Genomic DNA, 14,903 nt, shown 5'->3' with positions numbered 1-14,903 from the left:
TATATATATTCAAACTTATACTGTGTTTTGAGATAAGCTCTTGCTTTGTATTGGAGGCTGGACTTGAGCTCAATTATGTAGTTTAGACTGGCCATGACAGTCTGCTTTTTCTGTCTCAGCTTCCCAAGTAGTAGGATTATAAGCATGCACCACTATGTCTGGCTAAAATGAATTGAAAATTTATTTTTCATCACATATGTATCATTTATTCTCTTGAGGTTGTTTATATGTAATAGGTCTGTAATTGTGTCAAATTAGAACTGTTATTTATTACTTTTGCCCAAAATGCATTTTGTTAAACATTTATTGTATCAATAAATATAATTTTTTCATCAAAAAATCAGCTTTGAACCTCAAAACAAGCAAAAATGACTCTCATTGGTATGGAAGACTACCACTAACTATCATGACATGTAGAAGATATTTTTCAGTCCTGACATCAGAGCCTAAATAATTAAATATTGTGAAAGGTTAGTGAATAATATATTTGATCTCTTGGTTCCCATGTGAAGTTTCAGTAACCTTACAAGGACAGAATGTTAAAAACAACTACAAACAGCCATGCTGATAACAGAAAGTGGTGGTAAATTATAGGGAAGATGCAAGGAACATAAAAGCTCATGGCTAACAGTGTGCAGTAATCATGGCCACTTAATGAAGAGATAACATTTTAACATCATTTATGTTATAGGAAGGAGATTCCTATGCACTGAAAGAAGAAGATGAGGAGGAAAATGAGAAGGAGAAATAAAGTAGAGGAAGGAGATTGGAGTTAGGGATTGATTCAGTGTTTCTGAGGATCTGCCTGCTCTTCTACTCCAGAAGCATATGACCTTAGTGCATGGGACAAAGAGATCTGAAGGTGTGCTGGTCTTACAGTTGACTTAGCTTCTACTTTCTTTTCCTAGTTAACTATCCTTCTACCTTGAGTTGGACAATAATATTTACAGATTAGCAATTATCTTCCAGCCTGGTTTCTAGAAGCAAATTAACCACCTCATCTAAGATTCAACTCAAGACAGATCTGCATTGAAATTCATCATGTTCTAAGGGTATGACTATGAAAGTTAACAGAACAAGAACAATGGACGTTTTAACGGCACCCTGTTAGCATAAAAGAAAGTTGAAATTATATTGTGATTTAGAATCAGAAGTTTTGAATTCATTATTACTGATTGTGTAATCCTTGGCAAATCAGATAGGTCACTCAGACTGATCATCCTTGAAAAGTGGATGTAATACTACCACCTAACTCATAGCTTTGTTGGAGAAACTAAATGAGATGTTTTATGTGAAAAGAACTCCGTGAACTGTAAAGTATTATAAAATTGTTGGTTAGATATTATGCACAGTTTAATGAAGCAAAACAGAAGATAGTCAATAAAAATTTTCATTAAAATAGTTACAATAAAATATTTCAGTATTTAAAGGAATAGGTTTTGGTTATCTGAAAAATAACATGTATGTAATTCAGTTTCCCATTTAATTAATATATAAACTCTGAACAGGCTATCCATCTTTTTTAACATTACCTTTTCCACTGTTATTCCAAAGTGGGTAAGTTAGGGGTTCAAACACAGAGGTAGCTTTAAAAAATTAAGGATTACCCCAATGTTCCACAAATATCTGAAGATACTGTAAGGGGTCAAAAGTATAATTAACTCAGATTGTGTATTTCCAAATTTTCCATAATTACTAGTCAGTGAGATCACATATAAAATTGCTATAGATTTTGATATAGATTTGTATCATCACAAAAATACCCTTGTAAATTCAAAAATCTAGTGACTTTACAGTTGAAATTGATTGTGGTTTTTGTAAGCTCTTTTTTGTTTTGCTTCATTTTGGTTTTTGCTTTCTGGCATGTCCCCATATTTCCTATTTCTCAACTTTTCTATGAGGCTATAAAATTCTTTTAGGTAACAGAAAAAGATTTGGCTTCAGCAAACAATGCAGCTTTCTTCACAAAATAAACTTTAAGCAATGTTCAATAAAAGTCTATAAAAGGCAACAATTTGCTATATGTGATAGCAATCTGTAAGCAAATTGAAGGCAACCAAATATGTGTTCCAATTCCCACCTCTTTAAATATGAAATCAGTGAGAAGAGAGCTATCACATCATATTTTTGACTACCTTTCCAAAAGTTTAAAAATTTAAATATGCTGATGAAAATGCAGGTCTAAGCCATTCCTCACATGTGCTCCAGACTCAACAGAGTGGATTCATATTTTACCCAAAGGGAAAAATTTACAGAGCATTTAAAATGGTAAATTTAGCTTCATTATAGGTAATTTTTTTGCAGTTAAGCATTATTTTCCATTGTAGATATTTTGTTCAGAAGCATTCATTAAATGGAAGACAATTATAACAAATGATGTGAAATTTCTTCCTTATGAAGAGCAGGAATTAATTAGAAGAAAAAGTGACTTCTGAATCTAATCACTTTTTTTTCAAATTTGAAATGAAATAGAGCTATTTAAGTTACATTTTTTAAAACTTTAATAAACATCTTTCTCTTGAGTCAACCCTTGGATCATAATTAATATCTGCTGAATGAATACAGGAATCCATGTGTGGTTTTATATAACCAGACCTTCATGTGAATGTTGTGGCTGAAATATCTACATCTCTCTGTCTGTCCCTATAAATACATTTGATACAAGTGAGTACCAGAGGTGACATTCAAATCTCAAGAATGTTTGTTTTCTTATAATTATTGAGTAAGTCTAACTTGAGACTCTTCACTCAAATGTTTCCTCAAAAAGAAGTGAGTTTAATTTAGAGGTGTTGTATTGCTTTTTGTGGCTCAATCATTTTCTTTTGAGCAATTAATGTTGAACATTAACCTGAAGTAATCTCAAGAGCCATGAGATGAGTTGAGGTGTTTGTAGAACTATTGTGACAGAATTTGGTTAAGTAGTAACACAAACAATGTGAGGAAAGGTGCCAAGTCATTACCGGCTATTCCCAGTGTATAAGCCTCAAGTTCCCCTAGTGGGGGAGGCAGCTCTTAACAAGTATTTCAAAGATAATTTTAAAAAGCAAAAGTTAATCTGTTGAAAAAAATACACATTTAAGAAATAATATAAGATTAGTTTGCATAATATTTTGTGAATTGGAGTAGACTTTTGGTGTAAAAAAAAATCCAGTGATAATATAGAGAAAGTTAAAAGTGACCCACTGGCAGATGACAGCTAGCTATGCCATGCTGGTTCCAGTAGAACCAGTAGAAAGTGAACAAACAAACAAACAAACAAACAAATGAACAGAAGTACTTAGAGAAAATAAGCTGGATATAAACAAGGGTGCTCTATTGTCATGTTTAGAACAATCTAGAAGCAATGCTACAGAAAGGACTAATATGAAGCACTGGTACTTCTTTATTACAGAATACTTTAGTCCTATTTTATTCATTTATTTATTTACTCATTTACCAGATTTGAACTCACGACCTTGCACTTTGCCAGGCAGGTGCTTATGCTGCTAAGCTATCATCCCATGATGTTTCTTTGTTATAGTTTGGTTTTGTTGTACCAGCAATCAAACTCAAGAGCATTGTGTTCACCTGCTAGGTGCTTGTGTCACTGAGCTACATCCCCAGCCTTAGGCCTATTTTAATCCTTTCACCTTCTCCAGAAAAGTTGCTAAAATACCTGATCACCACAATGACTCTTTCTTGACAGCATCTCATCCAGACTGAGTTTCAACTTCTCTAATTCTTTAGCCAGCTGAACTTGTAAAAGGCTCTTTTTGGCGCCTTTTTACTGAGATGCCCCACAATTTCCAGCATGCTTTTTCTCTGCTGAAATAAACTAAATTTTGCTGAGTGTTTTGATTACAGGTATGTTCCTAGTAGCCTTATTTGGAGTGCTTTAATAGCATCATATGGGGATGTTAACAGCACCATATTGAAGATAATTTTAAAGACAGAGGATGAGTTCTGGAATTCTTTAATGTATATACAAAGAGTTTGTAAGCAACTGTTTCATCAAATGTAAACTTGGCAAGAGAAATATAAGGGAATGTGTGTGTTATTGTATAAAATGCAAAACAGCAAATACAGAAATTAAGAAATTAAATATAAACAGACACTGACAATCTTAACCATATCTTAAATAGTTTACTTGAATAATTTTTCTCAAATTTCACACAAATTATATCTTCAAAGTGGGAAAGTAGGGCTCTCCTCATGTTCAGATATTGTGATTTGCACTTAGTCAACTTCTTGTTGTTAAAGATTTTCTCCTCAACTACAAAGTAAATTCGAATTTTAAAGAAATAAAATACTGCTATTCATGTATTAGTAAATCCTAAAAAATCTCTAATATTGTTATCTTTCCTTTGTTAAGTCCTCTTCCAATATTTGCTATTGTCATTGTGCTCATGCAGCATCAAAATGGCCCTGATCACTTAAGGGGACAAGTAACATGTCATCTCTATTAATTTGGATGTTATAAAAACCACCATACCAGGTAAATGAGATTGTACACATGATACATGAGTCACAATGCAAACAGTGTTATAATTCTAATAATTTAAAACTGGGCAACATTTTGACCAACAAAAACAGTGATTCTTGTAATCAGATATCGTTGTAATCATAATAATGTCCAATTGAGCTTGTTATACGTTATATATAAACCTTCAGACACACATCTGTTGGAATATATTGAAAATTAGTAGACAAAAAAATAAACCCTTAGGAAGTTCTTGGAAATGTTAAGCTGTAGATATTGGCAAAAAAACAAACTTGTTGGGATAAAAAAAGACCCAATTTAATCTAGTTAATTAACAACAAAACAGCAGGGAAAATGAAACATCCCTGGTTATGATTGACTGTAATTGAAAATGACTAATGATGCTGTCATTTTGCAGCTTACATCTGAGGAAATGATGCCTGGAAGATTGTAATTGTCCTCTTGACCATTTGTCTACAATAATTATTTTGTGTTAAAGTTCAGGATAGAGCCCTTTATCCAGATGCATATGATTCCTTACACCTTACATTTATTGTTATATGTAAAATTAATTCAAAATAAGTAGTAAAATATATTACAAAGATCATCTAAGCAAGATTTCTTTTGATAACAAAAAGCTAACAAGTAAAAACACCTGGCTTCATCTTATCACTTCAGCAAATAACAAAAACATTTAAAATTCTATTAATGCTCTCATTTCTTTCTTTCTTGTATATTTACTTGCAAGGTCTACAAAGTCTCACTACACAGATCTGACTCGTAGTGATCTTCCTGCTTTCAGCCTCCCAAGCACTGGGATTACAGGTATGTGCCACCACACACAGTCTCGTTCCCTTCTCAGTGCGCCACGGGCATGCCGGGTGATCAAACCCTGGTCCCTGTGTCTGCCTTAAGCAGGTGCTTTCATCCATTGAGCTATCTGCCCCCCCCATGCTCTCATTTCTAAAAAATGGAAGGTGATATAATTTTAAAAGACATAAGTTTTTAATATTTTAACAGAAAGTTAAGTATAAACAGAAAAAATGGCATCTAAATGCTTAAATAGAAAGAAGAAATAGTTTATTTCTTATGGGATTGTTGATATTATTGTCAATGGAGTTAGTTGTTTTGTCACTTTTTCAACGTTGCATGTATTATTATGTAAAACCCAGGTATTATCCCCTAGAGAATGGAACATAGCAAAATTGAGCCAATCAGTGTACCTTATCATAAAATATAATTACCAAAGGGAAACTTTTAGCAAAAATTTAAACAATTCATCTAACTTGAAAGATGCTATTTGAAGAGCTGACCAGAGAGCTCAGTGGACTAAAGCGCCTGCTTAGGCAGAGTGCAGCAGCCGGGTTTTGATCTTCCGCATACTGTGCCTGTCCTGCCCCCAGGGCACGCTGAGATGGCTTGGGAGGCTGAAAACAGGAGAATCACTACAAGTCTGATTTACGTAGTGAGACCCTGTAGGCCCTGTATTAATATATAAGAAAAATAAAGATGCTATTTGAGATTAACAGGAAAAAAATATACGAATGAAATGATATAAAAGTGTGTGTTTGTGTGTGTGTGTGTGTGTGTGTGTGTGTGCTGGGGGAAGAGAGGTGAGGGAGAGAGATGTAGGGAGAGGAAAGAAGAGAGGGAGGGTGGGAGGAAGGGAGAGAGAGAAAGCTACTTATTTAATCATACTGTAAGATTGTTGAGGTAATTTTGTACCGTAGATCTAGTATTGTATTAATGTCCTTAGAACAGTCCCATGATGTGATTTTTCAATTTTAATAGGAAATCCTCAAAGAGAACAAGTTGATTAGACAGGAATTTTTTCAAAAAGAGACAAAAATGTACCATCTTGGGAAAGTAAAGAAATACTGGAGAAGTCAAAGAAGAAAGAAAAGAAAAAGCAAAGAAACTGAAGAGGGATGAGGCTAACTACTGGTCAGAACTGTGTTTGAGAGCTGAACGCAGGAGCCAGACTGGCTGTCTGAGTCAGAATGTGGAGAGACAGACCATCAATTTCCAAGAAACAGCCCTATTGTCTGTTGTGGCCTTCATTAGAATGTGGTGCTATGCTGACCCTGGGGTGCACTGAGATGGTTACTGAGACTAGGCGTGGTGGCATGGACCTGTAATCCCACCACTTGGGAAGCTTAAAACAGGAGGAATCACTGAGGCTGATCTACATAGTGAGATCCTGTAGAACTTGTACTAAATCCATTTAAAGAAGAAGAATGTTTGCAAGTGGACAACATTGTATTTATCCACTAAAATACTGGATCTGATGTGCATATCAAGAGAATTCTCATTTTCTTTTTTAAGAATATCACTTCTTTCTTCATAATGGTCATAGTTTCTAAATGTTTCTCTCCCTGCTAGTAAAAAACAGTAACAAATATTCTTATGACAACATACTATAGTCTGCTCAGAGCCATTTCCCTTTCTATTAAGGGCTGAGAGCTCAGAGTTTAAGGAAGAGGTGTTAGAAATAGCATGACTGAAAATTTTTAGTATATGGATTCAGTGTTGAAAAAGGCTTTGTTCATGTACTATAAGAGCATTGGATCATCCTTCAAAAATTGTCCTTAACCTTTAAAAAAGAAGCTTCTGATCCATGCAGAGATTTTAACAGCTGCCCTCACAGCTTTCTGCCTTATGTTGTTGAGCGCCATGTTCTGCGCCGTGAGGTCATTTTTCTGAGCCTCTAGTGTTTCAGGCTGTGACAAGCCCCCGATAATCTTCAGGTATTTCCAAGGTCAGGGTGCTTATCAAAAGTTGTGGGGCAGGAGAATTAGTTCACTGGCAGAGCATTTCGTTACCACATGTGAGGCCATAGGTTCCATTCCCAGAACCAGAAAATAAAGATAATGAAGTTACGGGTCAATTATTTCTACACAATCTTTGGCTCTCAAATCATCTCACCCTTTTGTCTTATCAACCAGAAGGGTTGATTTTTCTCCAAACTCAGGAGAGAAATGGTAGAACAGAAATGAGGCTTCATGTGTGTTGTACTTTTGCCAAATGAACTTAATAAAGATTAAAATAGTAAAAAAAGGCCCCTGGTCATAACAAAATGGGCTTAAGAGATATGAAAGAGAAAAGTGATATATCCTTATTCTTCTTTTTATTTCAGAACAGTAATTCTCCTTTAATATTACAAATTTATAGCAGAAAGTCAGTATTCTCTGACTAGACGGATTCCCTCTTTGACCTCACAATGATCCAAGTTACCACCAACTGCTTGGGTTGTTTTATAGCTAATGAAAACAAAATTAGTTTCTGATTTCAATTATGAATTTTCTTCTCTGGTTTTTTTTTTTAGTTTTAAAAAATGTATTTTTGAATTCCATCCCTGGTACCGCAAAAAAAAAAAAAGTATTTATTTGGTACAGGGCCTCGCTACACAGCTCAGACTAGTAGCAATCCTCCTGTCTCAGCCTCCCCAGTTCTAGGATTTCAGGTGTGTGTCAGCACATTTGGTTTTTGTAGCTGGCATGGTGTGCCTTGGGCTCTGGGGCTGACCCAGCATGCAGTATTGGAAATCAAACTTAAGTCCCTACACTTGCCAGGCAGGCACTTAGACTGCCGAGCTATTTCCTTAGCCCCTTTCTATTTTTTTAACTAAAGGCAAAAATTAAGGCCAAATTTGTATAAATTTGTGCATTTTGGTAATTGTTACAATTGGTTGGGTCTGGGATATAGCAGTATCACAGCACCTGCCTGGAAACCTTGAAGTTCTGAGTTCAGTTCCCAGTACCAAATATATATATGCAGTGGTCCATTTGCTCATTTCGTGACTTGCTACAGTGAGTGATATTCTGGTAACCACTCTGGGAATTTGGTTTCTTTAAAGAATCAGTGGATACGCTGAAATGTATATTTCACGACTGTCTCTTACTACAATCTGAACACTGAACATACTGTTAGTTTATCAAGATGATTGTAATGAGCTTGAGCTTTGATGCAAGCTATGTTTCTGGATTTCAGGAGTGGAGACAAATGTATTCCTGAATAAATGTATGTTACTATCTACAGAGAAACCTGAGGCTTTTAGCATCTAGTGTTCAGACCCTATGTCCAGGCCCAGACTTTTAAATTTGCCCAAGGAAAAGTCCCTTGTAAACTATAGGAGAAATAAACAATTCTGTAGAAATGAAGCTTGGGCCAAGCACAACAGAAACGAAGCACTGACCTTAGAGATAGAATCAGAGTCCTAGCAATGTTGTATGCAAGGACAAACTGGCTCTGTGTAATGAGGTTATTGACCTGCACTGTTTTAGAGCAGTTTTAAACATGAGGGTGAGGTTCACTAAATCTCAGCCTGCAGCATTACCTGAGAAATCAAGACTGATCAATAAATAGCCACCACCACAGGCTCCCAGGAACCTTCATCATAATGGGAACCATTGTAATTTTGATCAGGTACAGAGAATAAGGTAACTTATGCCTAATGTCTATTTATCACTGGACACTCATTTGCAAATGGAAGCCATTGATTAGCTGTTTTTTTTTTTCAAAACTAACCAGGCTTTCCATCTTTCCCCATGAAGTAGCCTGTGAACAAATGTGCCCTAGACTGCAAAATACACCCAGAGAAAAGAAAGGCATGGAACACTTTCTTTCACTCATGCTAGGTTTCTACCAAAGATAGAAGCAATTACATGACATTTCACTAAAAATTCTTGACCCAATAAAATACTGAAACCCAAGTGACAATTTTCCTTTTTCATAAGAAAGAACAAGAAAGGAAAGGTCACAGACCATATTGTGATTCTTTACAGCTGTTGGAGACAGACAGTATGATGCAGTAGCTTGATTTGAATTAAGCCAAACAATATGGAAAGCATCAAGGCTGGCAAGCAAAGCAATAAAGCCCCAAAGAATTTAATCTACCTTGAAGGTGGGACTCCTTTTTGTATTGATGGCAGCACACCAGGACAGAAATGACTCCTCTAATGCAATGACTTGTTAATAGCCTTAAGATCACAATATATAAATAGGATATGTTGATCAAAAAGACAGCTTTGCCTCTGTTATTGCATTATGACCAATATTTCCTTACAACTTATTTCATTGATTATAAATAGACCACGTCAATGGCAAATGGACAGCAGGGGAAGCATAACCCATTATGAGGTAATGAATATTGCTAGAGGTTGCTTCATTACCTTCACTGGCTGAGTGGCTGGTTTTTCCTTGTACAAATGCTGCCCTTTAGACAAAATCTTTTCCACATCCGGTTGTTTAGCTTCAACTGCTACTTCAGTTTCCTGGGGAAAAGAACCCATACAGTGCAGATTAACTTCACAGTTAGCAATCAAATTACTAAATTTAAATATACCCTTGGAGACTCCACATGTATTGCAGATCAATTTCTGCATAGTACAGAGGGGCAAAAATGTAGCTTTTGGTGCAGAGAAAAGAAAATAGAGGTCTCTGGGAAACACACCGAGGTTAAAAATATTTGCTTCAGTTACATCATAATACTATAGCATAGAAATACAGACAGTAATTTTCTATCTTCCAAAAATGTATAATGCAATGGGAGATATCATTTGTTAGTATCATTTATGCATATACATACTAATCTTAGCTTCAGTAATATCAATAATGTTAATTATTATTTGTTTTATTAACTTTTACTTTACAGGACTCTGTTTGGCTTTTGGATCTAAATTCTTTTGTGAAATGGAAATCAAATAATGCTTTCCATATCACTGTCAAAATGAAGTTTTTTTCCAAGAGTAAACACTTAAAAGCACAGTATCAAAACTCATTATATAGTAAGCAGTCAAACTTAATAGGCCTTTTAAGCCATGACTAAATTAAACGTTTTTACTGTTTGTTTTTCCTTACCCCAGAAAAGACTGAAGCATGACAGAAAAAAAAGTCGTGTTAGATTTATGAATATGAAGTGATTCGTTACTGACTGCTGTCTAGGGTTCTTGAAGAGAGAACAAAAGAAATGTGTATGAATTGAAGCTGAAGGAAGTGAAGTTAAATATTACAGAAGACTTTTTGGATGGAACACTTGTTAAACACTGGGATAGAGTATTGATTAATCAATGTCAGGCATCAGTCAGGGCCCGAGCAATCTTCCCCATGGAGTGGCTCCTGATTAACCAGTGTTGCTCTCCCTCCTGATCCTACTGTGGAGCCTCCCCATGCTGCTAGGAGTACGTGTCTTCATGCCACTATTTCCTTTCTACACTATATTTGCACCTGTTCTTGCTCAGCCCAGGAGAGCAGGGAAGCCCTGAACGTTCATCACTGTAATCTTATACTGCACTATCATGTGTTTTGTCATTTATTAGTATTGAGCACAGGCTTTTAAGAGACATGATTTCCCCGGATCTTACAATGACTACCAGTGAGAGAAAGATGCGTTGCTCCAAAGTGTCTGTAACATTAAGCCTAACTCTGGGCATTAGAAGGTGTGAGTGCAAATCTCACTTCCTCCAAAAAAGGAGCCTAACTACTTAATTTTCTTCAAACTGCTGATTGGTGGTCTCACTGCCCATTGCCAAGAAAAGCTATTGTTCCTTCAAAGCACAGTACCTGGACTAGCTAACTCTTTGCAAGAAAAGGAAATAACTCTGATATTTCGAATCAGGAATGGGACAAATCTATTTTTAGGAACTAAAATCCTAAAAAGTGCCATTCGATTATCAATTCACCCTTAACATGTTCTTTGCAAAACATTGGAGTGTACTGAACAGTGAAAGGATTTCAGAATATTTGAGAGAGAAAAATAAGACAAATTAATCTAAATGAAGTAGAGAACAGAACCTATTTATCAAGGTAAAAATTATTTATGGACAATATAACCAAAATTTTTCACGTATACATGTTTGATTTTGTCTATATCATAAACTATCAAGCCCAGTCCATGCATGATACCCAAAGTGTACATTTAAAATTATGTACACATTATGTACCAAACCAAGGTAACTTGAAACTGTGTCACCACCATTCATATTGTGTGTGTTTAATCTAAGGTAAAGTACATATTTTTACTGACTTCCAGGGACCTTCCCTGTGAATTGATATTAGCAATTACTGGTATGTGACAAAGTGTCATGAGAAGCTTCATCATGGTCATAGATTATGTCCTTGATGATAAAATGGTTACCATTTATATAATGACTACTATACACCCGTTCCCAAATACCAACAGGAGATTTCCACTTTACAGATGAGAGAACAAAAGCTTGATGCCTAAGATAGTGGTGGTGGTAGTGGTAACAAGGATGTGAATAATTTGCCCTTAGCCCCAGGGAAAACAGGAGATTTAATATTAAAAGACAATTCCATCTGAAACAGAAATTCATGTTGTTTCTACTAATATAAGTCACCTCTCCACATCTTATTAAAACCTGTGTCATCTGGCTTGATCTAACAAACATGAGTTCTAAGAATTAATAGATTTCATTTTCATTGTCTGACTCTATTTCACATTACGATGTACACTAACAAAATGTCATATTTGTCTGATTATAAAGAACAATCAAAGTTGGCCTGTAAAGTCACCAGAGTTGTGTAGTACAATTAGGAATTCCACATAAACTCTGTGTTGAAACCATTCAAGGTGACTCATCCTGGAAAGTAAGAGGATGCCACCTTGCTGTAGGAATATCTCCCTTCCTTTGGGATTTTCTAAAACAGAACCAAAGACCATTATTCCTATCACCCCTGTATTCTTATTTAACCTTTCAAGTTCCTTTCTTTTATCTATCATGACATACTACAATTTGTCAAACTATGTGTGTGACTAATTTGGCCGTTCTTATGGATTATCACCTATGAGAACAAATCTAGCAATTATCTTGCTCAGTCATTGTATTTCAGGCAGTACCTATCACATCCCTACCAATATTTTGACAGTGCAACCCTGTGGAATTTGAATTAGGCTATGTATGAATGGAAACATTAGTTCATAGATTTTTTTGGGGGGGAACCAGGGATTGAACTCAGGCCCTTGTGCTTGCCAGGCAAGTGCTTATTCTACTGAGCTACCTCCCCGGCCCTGTTCATAGAATTGAAACATTTGTTCATAGAATATATTTATGGGATTCGAAAGTTTCTTTTAAAATAATTTCCTAAACTTATATACATAATCTACTCTTCTACTTCTGAACTTACTTTATTCAAAAAAAATTTGTATCTTCATGTTATTGATCACAACATGTTTAAAATCCATTCTTATAATACAATAAAATAGATATTTTATACTTAGTCTTTTCAGTGACTTCCTTTTAACTGAAATTCCATTCCTTTGGCATTTTCCTTCTTTGTCAAAATATTTACATGATTTAATTTTCACGTAGAGAACCAACAAAAACTACAACTATGAATGTTCTAGCAAGCAAATGACTATTTTACATAACAGATTTCAAAACATGAGACCTCAAAGCAGGTACTTTATAATCATTGCACTTGAAGCATATAAACTTTTTTAAAAAACTAGTTTGTAACTTCTAAGGAGGAGTAAACTTACGGTGCTGGAAGACTGAGCTTCCTACAGAAGCTAGCAACTTACGTGTGCATTAAAACCAACCCCATCAGAGCATGGGAACTCAGCCTTCCTTCAAAACTTCTACTGCCATTTTTTAAAATCAACGTGCATAAGATGACAACATTCTCTTTTTAGGTTCCTTTAAAAATTTAATGTCTTTCCCTAAATATGAATAAATGATTTTTATCTGTCTGATCTAATACAACTTTTATCTTTCGTACTATTTATTCAGTACCATCTTTTACATTAGACAATCTAGATGTATTTTTTCCATGATTGGGGCTAAAGCCAGGCTTTTGTACTGAGCTATATCCTCAAGCCCTGGTTACTTATTTTGAAATTGCTAAACTTTCTGGGATAGGTTTAAATTTGTGATCCTTCTACCTCAGCCTCCTAGAGTGCTTGGATTACAGATGTGTGTACAATATCACTGATCCACTGCATCATTCATCGAATATATTTATCAAATGATTTGGACAGTCAACATGCTACATCCTGATATATTTTACCAGACAATTTTCTAGTTCTTGCTCATACATGCAGCTATGTACTTGAGATATATATCTGCACATATATGTATAGTACATAACAACACAGCCATGGAAATGAATGATGTGTGTATAATGGAGTGCATACCTACACAGACAGTTGAGCACATACATGCAAGCATGTTAATGTACATGGGCTGGGGACATGATTCAAGATGGTTGTAATACTGATGCAGATGTCCAGTGAGCAACTGGAGAAATAAGGCTGATGTCAGAGCATCCCATGTGCTACAGCTGCAAGTTCTAAGCAGGTGTGTGCTAGACAGACCGAGGAAAGGATAGCAGGCCACGGGAACTGTCCAGGAGTAGCTACTACAGGCAATGCAATACCATTGCCCCCTCTATCCTTATCTTCCTCTGTGTCCATGGATTCAAGCAACAATGGATTGAAGATATTTTTAAAAAAGCATATCTACACTCAATAGCATTCAACATGTAGACATATTTTCTTATTGTCTCAGTAATAAAGTACAGTTATTTAAACAGCAATTATATTGTATTAGGCATTAAGAGTAATCTAGAGAGGATTTAAAGTATATAATAAAATGTGGATAGGTTGCATGGAAATACTATATCTTTTTGAAAGAGAAACTTAAGCATCCATGGATTATATTATACACAGGGAATCCTGAAACCTATCAAGGCAAAACTGCATTTCCTGTCTTCAGATCCTGAAAGTAGCCCCAACTTTAGTCTTCCAGGGAATGGACATTCTAAAGCCACATCATTTTTCTCTGTAGAAGTGTTTTGTGTCATCATGCCTGTCATTTAGCAACTCTTATCATCACTGCTGTCATCTCCTCATTCTTCACTGAAATAATGCAGAGCTCAAGTACCTGGCTGAGACTTACTCTTGGTCTCTTAGGAATAGAGCAATGAGTGAGGAAAATCACGTTCAGCTCGAAATTCTTTGTGGCTGCTTTTCTTTGGTACATTTTTGGAGAACTAGATGTCTAATTGCGTACACCTTTTATAAGTCACTAGAGAAAGACCATTTTGAAGATGAATTTCTATAACTTACCTTCTAATATGTATTTGCTATATAGATTTATTAGTTACAAAGATAGCAGAGTAATTCAGATCAAAATATTGCTGGGAGGGTCAGCTATAACTAAATCCAATTAAGTTGCTTTAAAACATTCTTTTCCATATTTTTCTTAATGAGTTTAAAATATACTAAGAGAAGATGATAACCATCCTGAAAAAAATGGAAGCATAAGTGAATTTTAGAGTTTTGGCATCCTCCATAGAAATAAAACTCAACATGAAAAAACTGAAGTGAAAAGCACCAATTAACCTCAGAAAAAAGTATGTGTATGTAAAGATAAGAAAATGCTGACAATGTCAACCAATGGCTACGATGACAGAGACTGTTATA

General features: G+C 35.3%; 1 protein-coding gene across 3 annotated transcripts in view; it reads right to left on the bottom strand.

Annotated features, from left to right (window-relative positions):
* The window catches only part of Dmd (dystrophin), a 1,613,500-nt gene that overhangs the window by 867,294 nt on the left and 731,303 nt on the right, over positions 1 to 14,903 (bottom strand). For all 3 annotated transcript variants that reach the window (XM_023715436.1, XM_023715435.1, XM_023715434.1), the window contains exon 30: positions 9,631 to 9,732. In XM_023715436.1, coding sequence (XP_023571204.1) covers positions 9,631 to 9,732 — 102 coding nt within the window. The remainder of the gene's footprint in view (positions 1 to 9,630; positions 9,733 to 14,903) is intronic.

Source organism: Octodon degus, unplaced genomic scaffold (assembly GCF_000260255.1).
Source record: "Octodon degus isolate 3935 unplaced genomic scaffold, OctDeg1.0 scaffold00041, whole genome shotgun sequence".
Lineage (NCBI taxonomy): Eukaryota > Metazoa > Chordata > Mammalia > Rodentia > Octodontidae > Octodon > Octodon degus.
Note: the sequence above shows the minus strand (reverse complement) of the source record. Positions and strands in the feature narration are given on the sequence as shown.